The 24,365-nt window shown below is 40.7% G+C and overlaps 2 protein-coding genes across 6 annotated transcripts; one reads left to right on the top strand and one right to left on the bottom strand.

The window, feature by feature from the left end:
- Positions 1–897: 897 nt before the first annotated feature.
- On the bottom strand, positions 898–17,190 carry mbd6 (methyl-CpG binding domain protein 6). Of its 4 annotated transcripts, none has more exons than XM_008413464.3 (13): positions 16,610–17,190; positions 15,865–16,090; positions 14,090–14,229; positions 12,969–13,071; positions 12,441–12,612; positions 9,553–11,919; positions 6,753–7,729; positions 5,511–5,619; positions 5,261–5,400; positions 3,981–4,745; positions 3,735–3,787; positions 3,559–3,625; positions 898–2,610 (listed from the first exon to the last, which is right to left on the bottom strand). In XM_008413464.3, exons 3-13 carry the CDS (start codon positions 14,203–14,205, stop codon positions 2,539–2,541), a joined length of 4,941 nt encoding a protein of 1,646 aa, XP_008411686.2. In that variant the 5' UTR covers positions 14,206–14,229; positions 15,865–16,090; positions 16,610–17,190; the 3' UTR covers positions 898–2,538. The 4 variants fall into 4 exon arrangements, with proteins under 4 accessions (XP_008411686.2, XP_008411684.2, XP_008411685.2 ...); XM_008413462.3 differs by having other exon boundaries at positions 16,614–17,190; XM_008413463.3 differs by having other exon boundaries at positions 16,962–17,190.
- A 1,342-nt stretch (positions 17,191–18,532) lies between these two features.
- stac3 (SH3 and cysteine rich domain 3) lies at positions 18,533–23,890 on the top strand. 2 transcript variants are annotated; one of them, XM_008413461.3, is made up of 14 exons: positions 18,533–18,863; positions 19,569–19,608; positions 20,284–20,362; positions 20,654–20,810; positions 20,921–21,018; positions 21,140–21,200; positions 21,353–21,450; positions 21,679–21,748; positions 21,928–21,977; positions 22,075–22,157; positions 22,280–22,331; positions 22,413–22,550; positions 22,654–22,762; positions 23,379–23,890. In XM_008413461.3, exons 2-13 carry the CDS (start codon positions 19,601–19,603, stop codon positions 22,759–22,761), a joined length of 1,002 nt encoding a protein of 333 aa, XP_008411683.1. In that variant the 5' UTR covers positions 18,533–18,863; positions 19,569–19,600; the 3' UTR covers position 22,762; positions 23,379–23,890. The 2 variants fall into 2 exon arrangements, with proteins under 2 accessions (XP_008411683.1, XP_008411682.1); XM_008413460.3 differs by having other exon boundaries at positions 22,654–23,890.
- The last annotated feature ends 475 nt before the right edge of the window (positions 23,891–24,365 follow it).

Below are 24,365 nucleotides of genomic sequence, written 5' to 3'. Positions count from 1 at the left end.
CTGGAAGAAAATATGAATTTTAAAAACAAGAAAAAATTAAACCTGGAAAGTGTAGTGTGCGTTGTAGTCAGGCAGTTTTGCAAGCAACAATATTCCAAAGTTTTCCTTGTGCACCGTTTGCTGTAATCCATCGTCTGAAAATAGAAAGAGTACGAAACAACTGCAAACCAAGAAAGATGATGCAGGCAGAGAGGATCTTAATCAGGGGAGCTAAAAGAGGCACATGGTAACTCTGGAGGAGCTGCAGCTCATGTAAGAAAAATCTCCTAGTATACTCCATAAATTGGCCGTTTGTGGAACAAAAAAAAAACCCCACACAGGTTTAACTGCTCACCACAAGTCATATAACAGCAAAAGCAAACAATGAGGAAAAAAATGGAGCAAAATGTAGTGCAACCTTCCAAGTCTTACAAGCCCCTCAAAAAATGTTACTCTTGTGAATTCAAATCCAAATTAAAAATTTTGTTTAAAAAAAAAAAATCTGAATTAGAAAGCATGTATCCATCCATTTCAAGATTGGGCTGGTCTGCTAAATAAAAGCCTCAAGAATTTCTTAAGGTTTTTGGAGAAGCATGGCAAATCCAAAATTGAAAGAGATATAGATAACACCGCAACATACCGTTAAGAATTCTGATTTATAAATGCACTATTGACCTTCAGATTGACCTTTCGGTTGTATCAACACCGATAATACAACCGAAATTGAAATCTTCTAAAGTTAATATCCATTTACGAATGTTATCAAAAATCTTTTGGTCAACTGCCTCTCGAATTTATGGCACTCATCAGTAACAGAAATAAACAAAAGCAAAACATTTTTTGTGTAAATAGTTTAATATTAAATAAAAAATGACTCCCATATAAAAAAAGAACGCTACAGTCCACAATTTAATAGTCTTATTTTTTTTCCTTTTTTTTTTTTTTTAAACATAGGTATTGAAAGCAAAAGGGGGTAGAATGAGAAAAATAATTACAATTCCAAGAAAATTCACAATTGTTTTCTCTGGTGTTTCTCTGACAATATAAAATCAAACACATTAACTGTACATATATACAAAATGTCCAAGTATAGAAATTGCATAATCTGCTTTTCTTTTCACTTTTCTTTTTATATATATTTTTTTAAATACAGACAGAGAGATGCCAAAAACTCCTGGGGCGGGGCAGTGAGTGGAGGAGAGCTCAGAGAGTGATATGAGGAAACACATGGAGGATAAACGCATCACTCCAAGTCCACAGTAACACACACAGACTCAACAGTTACACACACACACACACACACACACACACACACACACACACACACACACACACACACCATCACGCTCTGTCTCGTTATCCTTGCAAGCCGCTTCTCCAATTTTAAAAAGACATACAGTACTTTCTGCAACCTCAAAGTTTGTGCAAATGTTTAGATCCATAATGCGTGGATGGGAGGGGCCTTTGAAATACTCTCCATCGCACCGTAGCTACATGTCATTTTAATAATACGTGAAATGCAACTAGTCGCCAAAAAAAGTCACAAAATGCACCTCAATATCATGAACTGTTCAAGATTTGTTGTGGATTTGCAAAAAATCTCACAAATTCAGTCATTTCAGAAGGAAGTTAGAGAGACCCGGGCTTACTAACGGAAAAAAAACACAAAAAAACAGAAGATTTAGAATAGTGTACAAAAGAATGTTAAATTGCGTCTCAATTAATTATGAGCAATTCTTACAAGTAATAAACAGTTCTAGCTAGTGAACGGCTATGTTTCTGTTTTTTTTCTTTTTGATGGTTGATGTAAACAGCCACAGAAACCCAAACCAAACCGTTTCCTTAGCAACGTCAAATCTGAGTTCAAGAGGAAAGGGATTCATTTCATTCTTGCAGCTTCTCAGCTCTTCCTTCAAACTTTTAAAAAACATTCTCTTTCGAATACAACCACCGCCTTTAAAAACACAACAGCTATGAGAGACTGGTTCTTCTATACTGATACCAAAACAAATTTTTGACAAACACGATTGGGGCTCAGCAGCAGCACGCGCTCAAGCACACAAAGACAAAATCCACACACACACACGTTGTGGAGACACATTTTCAACACAGAACATCATTCAAGTAGACGGGCTTTATCCTGACTCATAGTAACACACTGATGAGAAGAAAACAGTACTCGCTTGTTTTTCATTGATGTAACACCAACCTAGTTGAAACGGTCTCTGATCACAAAGTCCAGACATTGTTTCATGACTTAAGAGAAAATCTAGTGAAAAAACTATCCACAAAAATCTCCCCCTCCCTCCCACACAGTTTTAAAAAATAAATTCATCTGACTATATCTTTCTCCTATGTGTTATTTTAAATAGTGGTTGCCACACTGAAGTTGACCCGACGACAGCATCCTATTAGTGCAGTTGTTTTTTTGTTTTATTTTGTTTCGTCTCCACTCCCACTAAAATGCTCGAAGCAGTAGTGACGACAGCAGAGAGATGGATGGGGTGCGTCGGGAGGCGCCTGGCCGCCGTTTTACTGCTGAATGTCTTCTTCCACTAATCACTGCCTCTGAGATCTGGTACCTCGTCTCCGCCTGCCGCGCACAGACCTGTCGGGTTTCAGGAGCGCCGCCTGGAACGGGAGAGAGCCTCAAGTAAGCGCAACGTTCACCTCTTCCCGTAACAAATAAATTCAGAGTTACAGCACATCTTTGTAGTAAAAAAGGGGAAAAAAATTTTTTTTTTTTTAAATCCAGCTTTCAAAAAACTCAATTATCCCAAGTTCTCAGTCCTTCACAAACACAAAGAAAGGACACAAGCAAGGAAAGGAGAGGAAGTACTTGAAGGAGGAAGGGTGTCATTTAACAATGGGTTGAAAAAAGTACAAATATTACAGGGAACTCTGATGTTCTCGTTCCAGACCTGGAAAATAATCCAGGTCTGGATGATTTTCAGACCTGGCTAAGTAGATTGGATTTAGTCTGGCTAAATCCAATCTACTCAGCCAGACTGGACCTGCATTCATCTAAGCAGCAAACATTTTCTCAACAACCAAAGTCAATGAGTCTTTTTCTTTTTTTTTTTCCAATAGCATTTACACTTTTTAAATCAAAGCTCAACCTAATTGTTGTGTTCATGAAACATGATTTCTGGACTGTAACTGTGGGAATATTTAAATTACTTACATGAGTGTTTACAGAAATTTAAATGCGCTACTCATAGGAAGGAATGTCATTTCCTTTAAGGTTTTCAGGATGAACAGCTCAAACAACTTGAAGGATAATTAAAAAGAAGAATTTATATTTACTGCAGATTTCCTCAAGTTGCTGCAAAGTCCAGGATTCAATAAAGTCACAAACTTTATATTATGCAAACTTTTGTGGGTTCAATAGACAAGACATTTCAATGAGGGGAAGGTGGAAAAACAACATGTGGAAGATACTATGTACTAAATTATATAAACACCTAATTGGTTAATTCTGATGGAATAAAAGATATTTAAACAAGACATGTTGGAAAGAATCTTATTAAGAATGAAATACAACTTATAAACAGTCTTAAAGGGGCAGGTGTGTCTTACTGTAGCCTTGGTTTCCTCTAGTGCTGTAGCATCCATGTCTCTGAAATCTTCTAACACGTTCTGAAGCCTAACAAAGTAGAAACGCTACAATTAAAGCTGACTGAGGGAAAGACTTTTACTCCAAATGTTTAAATTAAAGCAGCAAAGTGTCCAGAGAATCTCCAAGATGAACTTACGTTTGTTTTCTTTTCCTTCCTCGTCTGGCTCCACCTGCAGCCCCTGCTTGATCCTTGAAGCAGAACCACAGATTAAGATTACAACATTCTCGTGAGTTTATATCTTGGTGGCAATTCTAATTAATCATGATACCTTGTCCACCTTTTTTTTAAAGTCCATATAAAATTATTATTAGAGGCACAGAAGTAAATAATTCAGAACCGGAACATAAATTCTGTCTTAAGACAGAAGACGTAAAAGCTTACCATTCCCTGTCCAGTGAGCAGCAATGTCTCCGTTGTCTCTTCGCTGGGCCTCTCGCTGCGTCCGTCTCTGGGACTGAGGTATCCTGCGTGGGGACGTTGTCCCTGCCTGTCCACGCCCATTTCCACGAATGGACAAACTGCTGCTGCCGGACCAGTACAGTCCGTCTTGGCCTCCTCCAAGTACACGGGGTGCAAAGATGGCTCTAGGTGGGTGTGTCCCTCTATGACTGGCTTCCTCTGTAGGGGTGACGTAGGCCCGTCCTCTGTGGGCTTGGGCGTCCCCTGGGCCGGAGAATGAGCGGCAGCTTCCAGGCTGAGTCGTGATAAGTCCGAGTTGCGGAGCGCACAAGCTCGCCGTGGGCTCAGGGAGACGGGGGCGCTCGCCTGGGGTAGAGTGGGGGTGTTGGAGGATGAGCTCTGGTGCTCCAGGGGGAAAGAAACCGGCGGTAAGGCACAGAAGGGTGAAGTAGGGTCTGATGGCCCCAGCTGAGCCCCGTCTTCCTGCTCTTTAGCACTCACTTGAAGAAAAGAGGTATAAATGGTGTCCATGAAAGAGGTGTAAGGGTCAATGACGGACCTGCCCTCCGACACCCTCTGAGCGGGTGGGGGCGATTCTTGAGCAGGAGGAGGAGCCAGAGCCGAAACAGGACATGGAGATACTTCAGGAGCGATTTCGCTGGCCGGTAAACCTTCGTGTACGGCTGGTCTTTGGGTTTCCTGCAAAGAGCCGGGTTTCTCCCCGTCTGAGGGAGACGCAAGATTCAGCTGGACAGGAAACAAACGACATGGTTAACAGCCGAAGAAGAAGAGAGAAAGTCGATATGTAGCTTGAGAAGCGCTAAAGAGTGTTCACTTGGGAACTCAAATATCTTTTTTTTAATCAGTAAAGGCAACAAAATGAAGACTACCAAGCCTTCCAGACAACAACACTCTTCAGTGTGGATGCTGCTAGTTAATAGTTGTGTTATTCAGTATTAATAATAAGAAGCGTGAGACTTTCAGCAGATAAAAGGAAGGCAGAACAAAGCACTGCAAGATTGCCCTGTTTGATCTTAGTGCTTTCAAGCTGAATTTTGGCACTGATGTCAGCCTGTAGGCCAGCTACTTCACTCTTCTCAAACGGTATACACTCAATTTTGTCCTTTTATGCATGTGTAGCAAGACGTCTGGTTTCATGGTTTCAGTGTCACAAACAAGAGCGATGCTGCAACACAAGCAGTGATACGCTGACAGAACAAAAACACCCAATGTCAGAAGTCTAAATAGCAGCAATAACCTACCTGGATGTTGTTGAGTAAGTTGATTCCTCCATCAGGGCTCTGCAGCAAACCCAAAGCAGAAGCTTGAACTGGGGAGAGAAGAATGGAACCCGCTCCGAGGCCAACCATGTTCTGGAGCCCGGCGATGCTGGGAACGTCTCCTAAAGAGACACAAAGGCACTGGGTTGCTCATATGTTGCTGGAAAAAAAAAATAGCTAAATGCTTAATGTTCTAAACTTAAACATCAAATTATTTTAGACACCGACTCACCTAACATAGACGGGTTAAGCAAAGTGGGAAGTAATTGTTGGAGGAGAGAATTATCTTTGCCTTGGAGAGATACTGGGATGAGGGTGTCAACAGCTGCATCAGTGGGTACCTGCATAGCAGAGCATCGTACAGAACAAGATACACTTTCAACATCTTTAGCAAAAAAAGACTACTATCGAAAAACTGAAAATCCAAAAATAAACAGGTTGATTTTTACTAAAATGATTCTATAATAAATTCCAACAACTTCCATCTTCCTAATTGATTATCATTTCTGTTTTTGATCACTGATGATGGCTAACATTTTGGAACAGATGTGGCGATTATAAAATGGTCCCAAGAGTTAAACCAGATCTGAAAATGCAATATTTAAATCCTTTTTTTTAATACTATTTAGACAAAAAGGTGGTGCCTGAAATTACTATATTTCATACAATACTTGATTTCTGTTTTACCAGCATTGTTAGTATAAACATCCCACACATGCTTTATGCTGAAAATTTATCTAAAATGTTTTCATTTACATCTCTTGGAAACAAAACTCAACTTATTTTTTTTTTGAAACTAAAATCTTAAAGAAAAAAAAAACAACGGACACTAAGATTTATTTTGAACAAACAGTGACAACAGAGCAGTAAAATAAATAAAATCCTCAGGACTTTGAAGGTTAAATAGCGTACGGCTGAAACAATTAGTCGGATTAATCATGATAATTATCAACAAATTTTGTAATCAATTAATTGTTAGCTGGAGTATAGACACTAAAACAGGCCAAACGAAAAAAAAAACCCCAACATATTCAAAGCAGTAATTAAGCCAAAATCTTCATATGTATATAGTTAGGCTACTTTTAGTTTCACCCGGTTCAGATTCAGTTATTGCATTTTAGACAATATTTGTTTTTGTATTTAAAAAGGTTTTCTAATGTTAAAAAAAGGCTTAAGTGGTTAAATGAGAGATCTTCAGAACGTGACATTTTTTGATCTGATGAATCAGAATAATCAATAGATTAATCTGTAACTGAATGCATGTGTGAATGTATATATATTTGCTTGATTTAATGTTGTAAATATCACCATATTTATCTTGTACATATTTCCTACATTGTTTGTAGTATTGGAGCAGACTTTAATCTCACTGTACGGTGTCAAACAATAAATTCAACTTCTAAAATAAAGGTTAGTTGCAGCCCTAATTGAGAATGAGCCGAGTAGAAAGAGGTAGCAGGAGGTCGGAGCCTACCTGAGGCTGGGCATGTTGGGTTTGCTGTGCAGGAGCTAACTGGGTGTTGGGAGGAGAGTGGAGCTCAGCAGAGCTCAGGGCAGCTGTGAGCAGAGCGGGGCTGAGGGGCAGGAAGGCTGCAGGGGGAGGAGGAAGAGCGGCAGGAAGGAGCAGAGACTGCAGAGCTTGGATAGGGTTCTCCGTTCCGGCAGTAAGAGGAAGAAGGCCGTGGGTTATGTCTAAGAGGCCTGAGGTCGGATCGAGGAGGCCAGAGGTCTTATCGAGGCTGAGCCCCTCCAGAGTGGCGGGGATCTGTTGGGAGTGCTGAATCGGAACCTCCAAGCTGATCTGGTTCAGGTGACCCAGCACCGACAGAGGCAACAAGGAGGCGGGCTGCTGCCCAACCAGAACAGAGGCCATGAGCAGGGCTTGAAGACTTGATCTCTCTGTTAGGTCCGGTTCCTGTCCTGCAGACAGCGCCGAGGCAGCGAGCGGGTTCAGCAGGCCCAGAAGGTTCAGCGGCAGCTCCCCATGCCCGCTACTCAACAGGGGTAGCAAAGGAAACAGAGGGTTGTTGTTAACATGCTGCTGCTGCTTCTGCTGCTGCTCTTGGTTTTGTTGCTGCGTTTCCTGCACCAGTAAATGCGGCTGCTCTGGTTGGTGCGGCTCTGCAAGGTTTGGCGGTGGCTGCGGCGTAACGGAGGCGGGAGGTAACTGCGCATGTTGCCCTCCCAACCAGAGCCCCCCTAAGGGCAAAGATGCTAGGATTGTGGAATCCAAGAGCGACGGTAAACCTCCTGTGGACGACAGCAGCTGAAGCAGCTGCTCCTGGTTCATGAAGGGAAAAGCTTCCGCCAGCGCCAACGGAGCCGCGGTCTCTCCCACGCTGGACGAGCTGGCGGGACTGTGACTCCCCTCGTGGTGCGCAGAGACACTGAAGGTGGGGCTGGTGGAGGCCAGGGGCGTCTTTGGATCTAAATGTTCAGGTTCCACTTGTACTGTGGAGAAAAAAAAAAAAACACAGAAGCATTCATTTTTATTCAGAGTAAAAAAAACAAAAAAAAAAACAAGAAGAGGAATTTTAAAGATATCTTACACTGCAAAAACAACATTTTTATCAAGTAAGGAACTAGACCAAGTAGTTTTAGGTTTAGTTTCTAGTGCAAATATCTTAGTCAGATAAAATTAACTTACAAATAACTTTTTAGCAAAAAAAATATGAGCTTGTTAAGTCAGTTTTTTCTTAATATTGATGAAAAAAAGCACTTGTTCCATTGGCAGATTATTTCACTTATCACAAGATATTTTCCCATATTTTCAGAGAAATAGTTTGCCAGTGGAACTAAAACTTTTTCACCAAAAATAAGGAACAATTGCCTTAAAACAAGCTCTCATATCTTGCTCAGAAGTTACTTGTAAGTTAGTTTTATCTTATTTCAAGTGAACCAAGATATTTGCATTAGAAACTGGAGCAAATATACTTGGTAAGATTGTGTTTTTGCAGTGTACAGAGAATGAAACATTTTAAACATCATGACAGCAATAGTTTTGACAAAAATGCCACTGAAAACAGTATTCAACTTTAAGCGAACTGATATAAGGATTCACTGCTAAATAATATAAGGATGAGAAACGAGACCTCAACATTTATAATACTGCAAACTGCTGAATATACTTATTCACTATACATTGCAAGTTTATTTACAGTGCCTTGCAAAAGTATTCAAGCACTGAAATTCTGCAGCCACAATATTCAATGCATTTTATTGGAATTTCATGTGGTAAAACTATCAAAACGTTGTTCATGGGTGTGCTGTGGTAGCACAGGGGTTAAGCACAACCCACATATGGAGGCCTTAGTCTTCAACGCGGCCATCGCAGGTTCAATTCCCTGAGCCACATGCCTTCCCCCTTCTCTCATTACCCACTTTCCTGTCAATTTACTACCAAATAAAGGCCACTAGAGCCAATAAAACCTTGAAAAAAAAAAAAGTTGTGACTGGAAGGAAAATTAAACAAGATTTTCAAGTTGCAATTAAATCCAAAGCAACTAATTGTGTTCAAATGTAATCTCACTAATAAATAGAGCGAACTAAGTGTGTCTAAATTATTCTCACTTTAAACACAGCTGTTCTGTGAAGGCCTCAGAAGTTTGTCAGGCAAATTTATATTGTTTAGTAGCTCAACCAATAGAAATATAGGTCAACAGTGGGCAGTTTAGAGTCCATCCAACATGTCAAATATATTATGCATATTAACTGGCTGATATTACGACAATGGCTCAATATATTGTGCAGGTCTAGAGAGCAATGATCCAAGGCTCAGATGAGGCAAAGATGATGAACTTTCTGATCTGCTGCACATGTAAAATGCAACGTGTGTTGGGAGACCACCACTATCTGTACAGTAAAACATAGCTGCGGTAGCATAATGCTGAGGGGATACCTTTCTTTATCAGAAACATTTAAGTTTAAGTTTATGTGGAAATAGATGGACACATCGCAAAACCTGTTAGAGGCAGCAAAATATTTGCGATTAGGGAGGAGGCTCTTCTCCCAGCAGGACACTCCTAGACAAACAACTACAGGTATAATCAAAGATTTAGATCAAAGCACAATAAAGTTTTAGAGTGGCCCAGTCAAAGTCCAGACAATCTATTACAACATCTATCGTTTTGTGTCCACTTTACATTTATGCGCAACGTTGTTGCTCCATTCCACAAAATCCTCCAAATTACACAAAATGGAAGATTTCAAGGAACATCAACACTTTAACAATGCGTACTATAAGAAAAACACACAGATTGAATATATAACGTTACCTGCTGCAGGGTTCTCTGTGGAAGACGCATCAGCTTGAGCTTCGTGGTTGGAGGAATCCCCCTCCGTCTGAGTCGCAGTGGAGGGAGCGGAGAAAAGAGCCAAGACGTGATTACTGAGGTCCAGAGGCTTCGGAGAAGAGGGTACTCCTGCAGAAGCATTGCCTTCTGCCCGACTCAGGTTCAATGATGTTGGTGGGCTGCCGCTCCTGGTCTCCACGGTGACGGCTCTCCGAGGAGAGGCCGCGTACGGAGACGCCTGGGAAAGCGAGTCTGACGTAGGAATGTGGTTGTCAGATGGCTGATCCGTGTCGGCGAGAGAGGAAGTGGTTCGCTGAGAAGGGTCAGAGTTGCTCTGAAAAACTTCATTTGACTTACAAGGAGAGCCTCTTTGGAGAGGAGTTGATACAGTCGACTGTGGAGGAGAGTGGGGCTGTAATGTGACAGAAAAGGAGGGGGAAGGGGAAGAAAATGGCTGCCGCACTAGGGGTAGGGGATTAGTGTTATCTGTTTGGCATACGGGTCGACTCTGTTGGGTTCTGGCATTAGCAGAAGGAGAAGGTGGGGACTGCCTCAAGGTCGGTTCGTTAGTGTGTCCACCACCTCCGGCGGGTCTAGACGGAGCTGAGGCTGAGTGTGACACAGAGGCCTGAGCGTTCTGAACGCTGAGCAGGTGTAACAAAGCGGACAGCGGTTGGGTTGGGGGGTCTATGCTAAGAGGAATGGGTGTGGGGGCTGTAGTGAAACTCCGAGTCTCGTTCGGCCGAGGAGACCTGGACAGATGTCCTGGAGGAGCGGAGAGTCTGGGATGATGGTTTTCCAAAGTGACTGTACTCTGATTTTGCACAACTGAGGTAGAGTAGGAGTGTGAAGAGGAAGAGGAAGAGGAGGAGGGGAAGGATGTGGAAGAAGAGGAAAGGTTGATAACCGTAGCAGATGCGGCCTCGTCAGGTATCGCCTTTCGGACTCCGTTGGCGAGTGGCGGCGTGTCTCTCAGCGCACTGATGACTGTGGGGGATCGCCGCCGCCTCTTCCTGTGCGATGCGCCGCGTTCCGCTGTCGGGGGCGGGCGGGGCGAGGAGGACACGAGGGACTGGGCCAGAGTTTGGGACGGGGGAAAGAGAACAGCAGAAGCTGTTGCGAGGGAAGGATGAGGAAGCCTAGCAGAAGCGATGGAAGAGGAAGAGATGCTGTTATGTAAAGTGCTGTTTGTTACCTTTTGTTGCTGCTGGGCCTCTTTCAACACATCCAGAGAGGAGTGCAAGTTCCCTGCACTGCTGGACGCGTTTGAGCCCTGGGTGATCTGGTTGGCCAGCTGAGCCTTAGCCGCTGCAGAGAGCAGGGTACTGGCGGGGAACGAAACTGGGTGTGGCAGCTTGCCCTGATGGCTATAGTGGTGATTCAGCAGCGGCCCCAGAGGCAAGTTAGAAGGCGCCGATTGACTCAAACCGAAACCTTTTGGTCCCGCGCTGTCGGCAGGAGTCGCAGTGCCCTTGGTGGGCTTTGAGGAGACGGTGTGAGGGTGACTGCTGCTTTGGTTGGTGGCTAAAGAAGGGTTAGCGGGGTTCAGGATGTGGTGGTTGTTAGTGCTGCTGTTGCCTGAGTACTTAAACTGCTCCAAGATGTCGTCCAGCTTGTACTTGGGGAAGTGGGGGCTGGGAAGAGGGGACCCACCGGGGACTGGGGAGTGCGGAGAGGAAGAGGCAGACTTCCTCCTGTGGGGTAAGTTATTTCCCATCAGTCCTCCTCCTCCTTCGGCCGGCGTGGAGCCTCCTCCATGCTCGGATGCAGAGGAAGGAGAGGCCGACGGGTGGCGGGATCGCTGATGAGAAGTCAAACCCATGGGGTGCACCGAGGGAGAGAAAGAGTTAGATGGAGAAAGGGGAGTTAAAGGGTAATGAGTCTGTCCTCCTCTCACTCCTCCAAGAGTCATAGGGGAAGAGGGAGGAGGCGATGACAGGGGACCTAACCAAGGAGAGCTGGGGGTCTCAGGGGTTTTGGGTGTTATTTGACCTTGATTGGTGTTTTGAGGCGTGGGCGTGCGGGGTGACCTCTGGGCAGGGCTGTGAGGTGGAAACGAAGAGCTAGTGGAAGCAGTGGAGGCTGCTGGGAGAGGAGGATGATGATGATGTCTTCTAAAAGCATCTAGGGGGTGATGACAGTTTGTGCCTGTATTTGGCACAGGGGAGGAACCATTGTAAGGGTAGATGAAGTGATGGGAGGATTTGGGGCTGGGGGAAGGGTTCGGGTGAAGGTTGTTGTGCCCCCGAGTGGGTACTGGATTGTGTTTTGAATAAAAAAGTCCTCGCTCGTCCTCTTTGCGCTCCAAATGTTCCTTTTTTGGATCCCCGCTGTCCCCTCGAGTTACATCTGACAAAAACAAAAAAAAACACACAGTCTTAAAGTCAAACATGAACAAGACTTCAGCGTTCTTAGTGCGAAAGAGTCTGATCAATAGTAAAGCTGTCTAGCTTGACCCTTGATACGATCTCATTTCTAAAAGGAAAAGATCATTCAGACAGCGAAGGACCATCAGTCTCTCATTTCTAAACACATCAATTCCAAGACAAGAATCTGTTAATTGGTGCCCATAAGAGGTATGTATAATCAAAAGCGCCACATCACTAGAAGAGTCATTTCCTGAATTCAAGTTTCAGATATAATGACATATGGGGGAAGTTTTTATATTTGTACTCCTATAACTTTCCTACAATCCTTCAAAGTTTTTGTTAGCTTTTTAGTTCTATATTGGAAGGAAAACAATTTGTTGTTTGTTCTTTAATACTGAAAAAAAAAAATCTGTCCCTGTGAGTTAAAACTTAGTAGGTTTGTCTGTCTCCTTAAAACAGCAGCTTGCCCCAGGTGTGATGCTGTAGGGCTTTAAAGTTTACCTGGATGATGAAAGTTGGTGAATGGAAGCTGTGAGGCCTGCATACTCCGACACAGAGCAGCCATCGCTACCACTTTCCTGCGGTGATTGCACAATTTGGTCATGTCCTGCTCTGCTTTACATGACGGCTGACTGTTCTGTTCCACTTTCACACCCACACTGAAGTTGAAAACCTGCATGGCACAAGTTAACAGGAGGATGAAATGATTAATAAGTTAAAGACAAACATCATGCATGGAATCTAATCACAGCTGAGGGCAGTATAGCAGGCATTTTTCATTCCTGTTCTGGAAAATTTTTATTTTTTTTGCACTGGTCAGATGAATTAGAAGAAAATTAAAACAGTTACTTGTGGTTCTTTTGCTTTATATGTAGATATAAATGTGTTGGCATTTTAAATACACCCTCAGAGTTGAACGCAGAGAATCAAAAATAATTTTCTAACATTCAAAAGTCCAAAAGAACCAGAAAAATTGCCAAACTTTCTTGCATCTGATGCATTAAACAGACTGCAAAGTAATAGTTCTACCTTATGAATGATGAGTGGGCACTCCAGACCACATTTGCAGGTACCATCAGTCAGCAGGTAGGCTTTGACCTCATCCAGTGTGGACAGGGTGGTGCCACTGGGACTACAGCGAGGAAGGCAAAGAATGTTAGTAATCAAAGAGAGACTGACTTGTGCTGAAGAGATTTCTTTTAGCTCTATTTCAATTTTAGACTCAACGCGATTCCAAAATCAGTGTAAATGAGGTTAAGTTTACTTTCTTGTAAATGCTGCAAAGCAGAAAACGAGGAGGAAAACAGCTTCAAAACAGGAAACATCAAGGAATTTGTTGACTCTTACTGCGTATCCACCACATTTTCCAAAAAACCTCTGGTCATATTTATTTTTGTGATAAAATGGATGAAGGAAAAGAAACGTCTTTTGGTAAGTTTAACTAACGATAATTACCTGAAAACACAGGAATACGCTTTGAAAGTCAAATTACAAGAGTCACTACAAAAGTGAGGTAAGCTAGCAATAGCCTGCTACGCTAATGTCCTCCTATAAAAATGTCCTCAGAAGAGGACAGAAGAGTTTGTAAAATTTTTTTAAAGTGTTTTAGAGCATCACAGCAGCTTTGTGAAACCTGGAGGAGACAACCCTGCAGGCAGAAATACCAACCACTGTCATAAAACGCACAGCAGTGACAGACTGAGCCACGTCTGAGCGTCATCAGTGAGTCAGTATGGGACACGGTCATGGTAATGTGGAACCTATAATGCCAATAAAATTGAGTGGGAATATTCGGTTTAATCATTAACTTAATGAATGAGAAACAGAAACAGACTTAGCCCTGTTCAAGGATTCAGAAACACAGTGAAAACCGTTATTAATTTAGGAATGTGGGTTAAAAGAAACTGGAGAAAGCAACAGAAACATTGATACATGGTTTCTTTTGTAAAGCTTCAAGCATTCAAATTCCACCCAGTTTACAAGAAGAAACAAAAGATCATTTTTCAGAATAAATTACATACAAATCAATGACATTGCAGGCTAACTGCTTAGAGTTCATACAGTACAGATTTCCAGAGTCTATTAGCAGCAGACCATCAATAAATAAGCCTACTTTCCTGTTCTACATGTCTTCAAATGACCCAACGCACCTGACATAGGTCACCTGCCCTCTCTCCACTCTCCGGAGCCAGCCAATGGGGACATGTATTGCAGCAGCGTGGACCGCATCCTTGTCTCTGCTGACGGTCTCACTGCCTCCCATCATTTTGTTGCTGCGTCCTGCCAGCACCTTGTAAAAGCAGCAAAGAATTACCGCACGCCATTAGACGAACGGCTGTTTAAACGCATGGAATTTTAAATGTTTAGAAATCTAATTAAACTAAGAACGTCGTTAGGAATTTGTAAATTTAAAGTCACCCGAGTTTAAAACATTTTTGACAGATTCGTTCTCTTATTCTTTTATTTCACTTTTACTTCAGAACATTTTAGGCCAGTTCTGAAGTAACTGGCCTTCAGAACCAGTTAAGCAAGAGTGAATTGTTTAATTTAACAATTCGGTTTAAAGAGTCAGTTCAAACTCTTTTTGATGTTTTACAGCCATTAGAAAGAACGCCATGGCTTAACTATGTTAAATATTATATACGTATGGTGTTATCTCATAAGTACAGGTAAATACATGTCAGCAACATTCCCAAAATAAACACAGTATGTACAAACTAAAGGTACAGGTCTTTTCACTATTCTCATTTCACACACAACTTTTAAGAGCACAAAATCAAGCTGTCTACTGCGGGATTTCTTGTGTCGACCAAACCTCTATTCATAGCAGCCAGCTCAAAGTGTTGTGCTTCCTGAAACAACAAAAGTCATTTTCTGCTTCCTACAACTCTGAAATTTTGTTTTGTGGCTACAATTAGTAATGCCTACAAGCAGGAAGTCACACAGAGCCATCTTGGTGCATCTCTGGAACTAACTTTTCATGGCTCATAAGAGTCAAATGAAAATCAGAACTAAATTAAATGGAAAGGCTGTAATACAAAGTTTCAAGAATCTACAATGAAGTTATAATATGAAAATATTAAACTAGCTGCTCGACACAAAAACCCTGGATAAACTGAATTGTAAGCAGGCATAAGCTAAGGTAAACTAAGGTTATAAACTGTTATGATTTCAACACCACTGAAATGAACAGATTTTGTCCATCTGTGAGGAGCATGGATCAAAGCCAGTGAAGCCCCTCCCCAGCTGTTGCTGTGCACTGCTGGCTGAAAGACGACTAGCAGACTTCGGATACGGAAAAGAGAAGGATAACACTTAAAACTACAGCTAGTATTCTACAAGCTGCAAGTCTGTTAAGCATTCAACTGCAGGTTGGCTCAGCCAAGCAGCCTAATTAACCAGCAAATAAGTGTAACGTTCAATCCAATAAGCACATTTACAAGAAAACTTTTACATATTGCATGTTTCTACTGTATCCTATGCATTTTGATAGTTTTAGAAGCAGTGTGTAGCTTTTTAAAGAAAGCAGTTAGAATATGTTCTACATTATTTTAATTAACTGTAACCATGTTTTTTTTTTTTTGCACAAGGCTAAAGTATCTCGAAAATCTCGTCCCTGACCATGCCCAGTCAGGAGGACTGTAAATACAAACAGCACAAAAGTATGCGCATTTCTGTAGTTTTATATCAGTTTCCATACACCAAAAAAAAAAAGCTTTCAACATTTATTTGCTTATTGTTTTCCAAGAAGTAAAGTGTTTCTTAAAAACAGTCTAGACTGAATAGAACCCAATGTGTTTCCTATTTAGTGGGTGTGGCCACACCAAAAAATAAATAAATTGATTTCACACAAATGACAGTAAACTATCTATTAAAAACTGACAAAGACAAATAAATGACAGAATAATAATAAGATGCTCAATACCTTGTCATCTTCGGGAAGCCAGGATCTATTTTGGCTAAGGTATCCGTTGTCCAATGTACATGCTGGTGGGTGAGAAGCACTCACTCTGCCTGTAAAACCTGACTTGTCCAAAACAACTGTAATTTCCACCACTGTGAGGCTGATCCTCAACTTCTGGGACGTTTCCAACAAATCAATCTGTTCAACTCACATGAGAGTTTTTGGGTCTTAGAGGAAGAAGAGGAGCCTGCAAAGAAAGGTGGATTATGTAATCTGTCAGGGGGAGGGGGCAAAGTAAATGGTGCAGTAAATATTTCCTCGTCCAGTCATGGCTGAAAAATGATTACATCTAATTTACTGAACTTGTACAAGTTTAGGGCGAGCTGTGGCTATTTTGAAGTATGAGGGCGTGTTTTGCTAGGCCCTTAGTTTATTGAATGGTTGCCTACAGTGTGAACATTTGCCTTACCAACAACAAACTTGAACGATACGACAAAACCTGGCACAAAGACTAAACTTTACCTAAATTCGCAGTATTTGTATATATAAATTTGTAATATTGCAGTGAATGCACAGCAGCTAGCGTGTAAGCTAACGGCTAAGCTAACAGGCTAAATCCACTTCTGTTGTCGTGACAGCTGTCAGGAGCACAAAACACTCCCGATGCGTAACTCCAGCGTCTTAGCTACGGATACGTGAACTGACCCGCTTACAAAACTGCCTCACAATAAAAATAAGAATAATTTGGACATTATATTACACTTACTTACAGGCATATGTCCGCTAACGTCAACATTTGCTGAACAACATTTCTTTGCTTCAAGCTGTGTGTTGGCCAAGTTTTGAAGTCTTCGCTCTTTTTTGGGCTCAAATTAAGACTTAGCCAGTTAGCCACAGAACTGGAGAGAGTATGTTTCGAAAACGATTAATACTTTATTAAATAATTGTAAATTTAGATGATTACATAACCCAAACCACGTATTGGCGCGGTGAATCAGCTCACAGGGTTTAGTCAGCCAGTCCGGCTTAAAAAAAACAAAGGGCAATAACGGTTCATTTTACTGCGCCTAACGCTCCCTGCTAAGGCTAGCTGGAGGAGCTAACAGAGTGAAATTTACTTGTTTCTGGAGTGTCCCAGCAAGACAGAGGGATGTCCCGCTCCACAGCTATAAGATCCTTACTTTGGTCTCTCCTTCTGCTAATTCTCGGTGCATTCAAACCTATTTCGACAAAACATAACGACCCATGTAATCCCCAATTCACAGTTACCCACTGTGTTTTTTTTTTCTTACAAATTCCGAGCAAAAATAATGGAGTTTTCTTTTGAGCATGCGCATTCAGTGCTTCAGGAATATTGTACCCAACATGCAACGGGACCTTTGTAGTGTTGCGAACAGTGATGTGAATTGTGGCTCTGTTCTGAGATCCGAATCATTCGGCTCAGTTCATCAAAGTGAACCGGCTCTTTTGGCTCCTAAATAGCGCTTCGCTCATTGTGTCGCTTTTGATTTTCCACAGAACTTTCATTAAAGAAAAGAAGAACACGAAGAAGGAGAAGAAGAAGTAGAAGAAGAAAAAAGTTACCCTTATTTTAAAAACGTACAGTCGACATCAAAGACGAAAAAATAGAAATTAAGTGAACGCATTATAGAAGTATCAAGAATTCACAAAATATATATAGACATTTAGATTTTGACACATATCAGACCAGAACCTTTTAACATAAGCACTAAGCTATGCCAAAATCAATTATATGTACCCTCTTAAAAGTGATTAAACAGTGGGTAAAACTGGTAAACTGGCCGAGTTAAAATGTTATCTCATCAGGAATTGAATATCTAACAAGGTCATTTTTTTTCTGCATTACACAGAAGTGTAAAGATGGATGAAAAACACTATTTTATTAGTTCAAATTTATTTGATCAGGTGCAAGACATGGAATATTGCTACATATGAAAGAAACTGAAACTGTTCTGTCTTTGAGGCTAAGTCTCAGATCTACTCTGCAGTTAGGCTTTTAGAAATAGGTTTTGGATTTCATTGCTGTCAATTAGCACAATAAAATTACTAACTTTGTGGGAATTGCTAAACTCACTGAGACAGGTTTGGTAAAATTCAAGAACAGAAAATGGTCTTTAAATCACTGTGAGACTCCCAACCTATTTGCATTGACTAATGGTTTAATTGTTGAAATGCTGAAATCAAAGAAAATCTCAATCAATAAAGATTTATTTTTGCATTTAGAATTGGGTGAGCACCATAAACAACTGGGTAAAAACATCATTAAATAGACAAATAAGTGTATGACATAATAATAAAAAAAATGAAATTAATAAATATGAAATCCAGAGATGGAGATAGATTAGAAAAGATTGCGTGTTACTTTGTTGTGGTGAACCGATAGAGCTGTTTCACAAAAAAAATTGTTCTATCTTAATTTCTTACCGAACATTCAAATCTGCGTGGCTTGTAAACATAATTATGTAAATACCTGAACTTGCCTCTGTGTGTATTTCTGTGGCCTGTGAACAAATGATACAAGATAAAAGACCTGTGTGTGTGTGTGTGTGTGTGTGTGTGTGTGTGTGTGTGTGTGTGCGTGTGTGTGTGTGTGTGTGTGTGTGTGTGTGTGCATTTAATGTCGCCACTCGGAGGGAATGTATCTGATTTCCATCGTCACTGGTGCTCAATCTGAGGTCCTCAGCTGTTCCGACCCATCAACCTCACATAGCAGGGCTCAGCCTGCCGTGCATACAATTACGCCCAGAAAATCATGGATACACATCACAAAGACCTTCCCAAATCTACGAGAGTTTGAGTCACAGAGGGAATCAGAGAAGAAATAACATGAAGAAAACATCAGAGGGACTATAGACAGAGACTGAATCCTGAGGCTCTGGGAAGTGAGGAAACATTTTGGTCAGTTTCCTTCTTAGACTCAACCACACAGAACTAATAATACGACAGTCATTACCAGCTGGTGAAGACTTCAGTGTGATCTGTACACATTTGAACTAAAGGTAGGTGTTTCAGCTTAAATGTCGTATTCTTTTATTAAAACATCTCTCTACAGACCAAAAGAGGCTCTGATCTTTCGGTTTGTCTACCTTGGTTTCTATGAGAAAGTCCAGTTGACACCTATCGATCATAGAAGCAGTATTTCTCCAGTGCTGGATTTAAAATGTAATTTTTCTTCTTCTTTTTTGACTGGCAGCAACTTCCAAATTTAGCTGAGATGAGATCAAATTTCACCAACCAAGAATAGTTCAGTTTAAGCAGACCAGTGCCCCCCAAACACTTTGTGTGCTTCAAGTGATTGCCATAAACACTGTAGTGTGGTGTTTGTATCTGCGTTTGAGTTTCCACTACATCATCCTCTTTAATTAACATTCAACACATTTAAGTTGTGTTTTTTATATGAAGTATGAAGGCAGATTCCCTGGGCAGCATTAGAATTGGGGGTGTAAAGGAACAACATGAAAATAGTAATAATAACATCTGTCATTTGTGTCCTGGTCATATTTTCTATTGCTTTTATGCATATGGGCAGTCAATCGGCAGTTGGTTCTTCCATGCATTGACTATATATATGTCTATGGCTCATGCAACAAATATAATCATTCATAGAGGCTGTGATCAAACCTGTAGTTGTTTAATTAATCAAAATGCATCCTGAACGGGACGGAGAGGTAGTGCAACAATAAAATCATTCTGATTTCTTTTAGACTTTGGTGTGTTGACAAGTTTAGCCTTGCACATGGACCAGTGAGTACAGTTCCTGCATGCTTCTCCTCCTGCACGCCGTTTGATATCCATATTTATCAACAGCTAAACACTCAGTTCGGTTCTCCTAGTCTTCTTCTACACAATAACAGATAAAGCAAACCTATGTTTAGATGAAGAGACATATTGTGTAACATTTTGTTTTGTACAAAGTAACATCCATTGATTTCTTGAATGTAGCACTGGACAAACTTTCAACAGTGTTACCGGTGGGTTAGGTTTGCATGCATACCTCCTCAGAACCACAAACTTCAATGTATTTTATTGGGAGTGACCATCAGAAAGTAGTGCACAACTGTCAAAAGAGATGGAAGATGACACTTTTTTTCAGTAATTTTCTTTTGTTTTTTTTTACAAGTAAAAATATCAAAATTGGTTCAGAAATGGAGTAAATAGCCATTAAAATTAAGCCAAGCTAACAATGGTAACTCTTTGCCTGCATGTAAGATAAAATAGCACTTATCTAAGTCATATTTTACGTTAATGTCCTACTTTGGGTGGTTTGACATGTGCATTTGTTGTCTGACAAGCTGAACAAACTTTTCTTTTCCCAATAAGAACTATCTGAACTTCTTTTCTTGTTTTTTCCTTTATTTTCCTTTGTGTGTGTGTGTGTGTGTGTGTGTCTGTGTGTGTGTGTGTGTGTCTGTGTGTTAGAGAGGATGACAAAAACTCTGTGGATATTCATGACAATCCTCCAGCTCCTGACAACGTAGTGAGGGAAGATGGAGACACTGTGAGTCGTAGCACCATGCTAACCAGCCAATGTTAGCAGGGGCGTTCCCAGGGTGTTTAAAATAGCGTCAACCTCGAGGCAGGACTACAGTTCAATGGCATTTTTAACATTAAGATTGTGAACTCACCGTGTCTTTTCTGTCTCTTTGATGAAAAAAAAAATTATAATAACCAAACCAGAAATGGGGAGTTTTAAAAATAAAGCCGTCTTTCCAAATGTCACTGCACATCCAAACCCAGCCCGAAACAAGGGACATAAAAACTTACCTCAGGATTTTATTTGTTTCTCCAGGTCTATTTCATCTATGAGGAGGAGGTGGAGGTAGAGGAGAAGGAACCAGAGCCTCCTCCAGATCCTGTTATTCGGATCAATGACAAACCCCACAAGTTTAAGGACCATTACTGCAAGAAGCCCAAGTTCTGTGACGTCTGTGCTCGCATGATCGTTTGTATGTATTATGCAGGAGACGAACTCATAATACATTCTGCACCTGAACCGCTGCTTCAACCACATGCTGTCAGGTTCTCCTCACTGATATTCCTTTTGCACACCACCTAGTGAACAACAAATTCTGTCTGAGGTGTAAGAACTGCAAGACCAACATCCATCATTCGTGTCAGCACTACGTCGAGTTCCAGAGGTGCTTTGGAAAAATTGTGGGTTTTTCTTCGCTATCCAGCATGCCTTTTACAGAGCAAGTCATTCAAATATTTAATTTCTTTGCACCAGTAAAGACAGAGTTATGCAAAAAATTTCAAGCGTTGTGTTTTTCTGCAGCCACCAGGCTTCAGGCGGGCCTATAGCTCCCCACTGTACAGCAGTGACCAACCAGACCCAAGTGAGTCCTTCAAAGCTTTAGTTGCACTTGTTCTTTACTGAGATTATATATTTTCTAGACTCGGAAAAGCAACTCTCACACTGCAAATTGATTGGTGAAATGACTACCGTAAATGATCATAACTTGGGTTTAAAATAATGTGCTGATACCAGACAACCCGAACCGGAACGACCCCGTCTTTGATACCTTGAGGGTTGGTGTCATCATGGCCAACAAGGAACGCAAAAAGAATGAAAATGACAAGAAGAATGTGAGTAATTTGGTCATATTTCAATCAAAAAAATGAAAAGCACAGAAGAAGAAAAAAACGAACAGGAGGCAGAGATATTTTTTTAATTTTTAAAAAAGTTTCTGCATAATTTACAGAACCCTCCACAATCAGTGCACTGTTAAAGATGTTAACGACTTTAAACATAAATTTGAAACATCAATAAATGATCGTTTTTGTTTAACATTTTTCACATTCCGTGTCATCTAGATGATGATGATGATGGAAGAGGAGGAGGAAGAAAACCAACAACCCAAAGAAAACGAAGAGGGAGGAGAAGGTAAAACTTAAATTATGATGTTACCTGAGATAGAGAATACCGTAGATCATTTAAAGGACATAAACAAGAACTTGTTCAAACAATTAAAAAAATAGATTACTTTGGCAAAGTGCAGGGTAGATGTCAAAGACGAAAAATCAAGGCCTGTTTCTGAGTTACTGTTTCATGTGTTCATGCAGGGAAGCCTGAAGATAAAAAAGAAAAAGGTGGAGACAAAGCAGATGACAAGGTGAGAGCGAGCTTCATGTTCTTCAACCTGCGACTAAATAAGGTAAATAATTTCATCGTTTCTCTCCTGCTGCATCGTCTGTGCTTTTTGTCAACAGGCTAAAGGCACCTTCACCGGGTCCCACTACTACCTGGCTCTCTACCGCTTCAAAGCCATCGAGAAAGACGACCTTGACTTCCAGTATGTTTGAGAGATCTAAATGAGTCTCGGTGTATCCACTTTATAAGTAATGACACATTTTCCGTTGACGGAATTTGACAAATCAACCCTAATTGCTCTAAACTCCATTTTGACTCGGTCAGCCCTGGTGATCGGATCATAGTTCTGGATGATTCCAATGAAGAGTGGTGGAGGGTGGGTTTCATTCCTATGTTTAGATTTATAACACTCCGCTGTCGTCAAGATGAACTCTGAAGCTCTTCCTTATGTAATCAGGGAAAGATGGGGGAGAAGACCGGCTACTTCCCCGCCAACTACCTCATTAAAGTGCGTGCGTCTGAACGGGTTTACAAGGTGACCCGCTCCTTTGTGGGCAACAGAGAAATGGGACAAATTACACTCAAGAAAGATCAGGTAAGTTTCCAGAATTTAGCGGGCGCGTACGTGAACAACGAGACGCCTCTTTAAAATAAAAAGAAAGAAACAAAATGATAAAAGGAAGATAATTGTCTTTTAGATTGTAGTGAAGAAAGGAGATGAGAAAGCTGGCTACCTGAAGGTCAGCACAGGACGCAAGCTGGGCTACTTCCCTGCAGATCTTCTTCAGGAGATCACCTTCACATAAAGTGCAACAATACGCAAGAAAAAAAAAAAAAAAGATCTGCAAAAAAAATTCAAGTTTTCTTTTATTGTGTTTGCTGTGATCTATTTCTGTCGTTGACATGTTGGTTATTTGAAAAACCTTTCGTTATTTTCTTCGTCAGCATTTTAGACTGTTGTGTTCAGAATAGCACACAGAGGCTTTGAAGCAAGCACTGCATATTTTGTGAGCTCAGGTTTTAATAACAAGTAGAAAAATGGAACTAGCTTTCTAGAGATGAAGAAGCAAATGCAGACAGCCTGTTAATGATTGTCTATGAGAATAAATAATTATACTTTAGTTTTTTTTCCCTGTTAAATACATTTAATAGGCACCAACTCTCAGCTAAATCTAAATCATTGCATTGAAAACATGTAGACATAATTCATGTTATTCACAGGGTTGTGCAGGCAACTTATAGTTGTATCCTCTCTAACTGACTGATAAAGGTGTTTAATAAGACTTCAAAGAAATTCATTTTTTGTTTAAGTTAACATAATCTCACCTTGAATTATTTTAGGAAAACATTAACTTTATTTTGAATAAATGTATGAAGCTTTTTTTATTATTATTATTTATTTGTGACTTTCTCTTTCCTTCAGGTGTCTCTATGAAGTGCCAGAGTGGGAAATAAAGAGAGTTTTCACTTTTTGCACTTTTGAGTCTAAGTGGGACAGTGATGAATTTAAGGCGATGGCAAAGAGCAATATTTGAGGATCACCAAGTCTCTGTTTAAATATTTCATTTCAAGGCTCTGGTGCACCAGTTGTACCGTAGAAAAAAAGCAGAGCACCATTGTAGTTTTCAGTAAATAATATAGGAGGTGAAGGTGTGAGTGGACAACCAGTAGAAGGTTGAAAAAGTAAAAAGTGGTGCTCAAATTTGTTGGATTTAATCACTCATTACTGAATATCTAAGAATGCACTTTGCAGACTACAAACATAAAAACACCTGAAAACAAGACAGTTAAATCAAGCAGATCCAACAGCTGAGCTATGGTAGTTATTGAAAAGTTGATGCTGGTTCTGACAGAAAAATGACTCTACCTTTTCGCTTAGCTGAAGTTAAAAAGCTTTGTGTTTTAAATAAAATACAGAAGAAGAAGTTTTGCTAAGTTTTGTGTCCTGTTTTTCTGATTAATTGTACAGCAGTTGGAAAGCAAATGCACTTCTTGGCTGTTGACTTTAAATACTTTTTTTTAAATTTTCCTTTTAATTTAATTTTTGATTTTAATTTCGTAAGGTGTCTTCAATATTTTAGCATTTCAGAGCTGTAGTGTTGTTGCCGCCCGTTGACTTGGATTGTGATGAAAGAGGAGAGATAATGCTCTAAATGTAACATTTTCATGTCTGTTGCTGCCTAACTACGGCATATTAAAACTGAGATTTCTCAGCAAATTGTCACACATTGACCACAAAGAACCAGAAAACCTCTGACATCTAGCGGTCACTTGCAGTCATTACAACATATACGGTTTGTTTCTTCAGCTAAAGTTCATTGGAACGGAAGATAGCTCCTCGTTATTGTATAACTAACTCAGCAAATCAGTAAAGAACTTAGTAATTTTCTTTTTAATTTTTACAAGAAAG

The sequence above is a fragment of the Poecilia reticulata genome, chromosome 7 (genome assembly GCF_904066995.2).
Source record: "Poecilia reticulata chromosome 7, P_reticulata-male-v2, whole genome shotgun sequence".
NCBI lineage: Eukaryota > Metazoa > Chordata > Actinopteri > Cyprinodontiformes > Poeciliidae > Poecilia > Poecilia reticulata.
The sequence above is the reverse complement of the archived record's forward strand: the minus strand, read 5'-3'. Positions and strand labels throughout refer to the sequence as shown.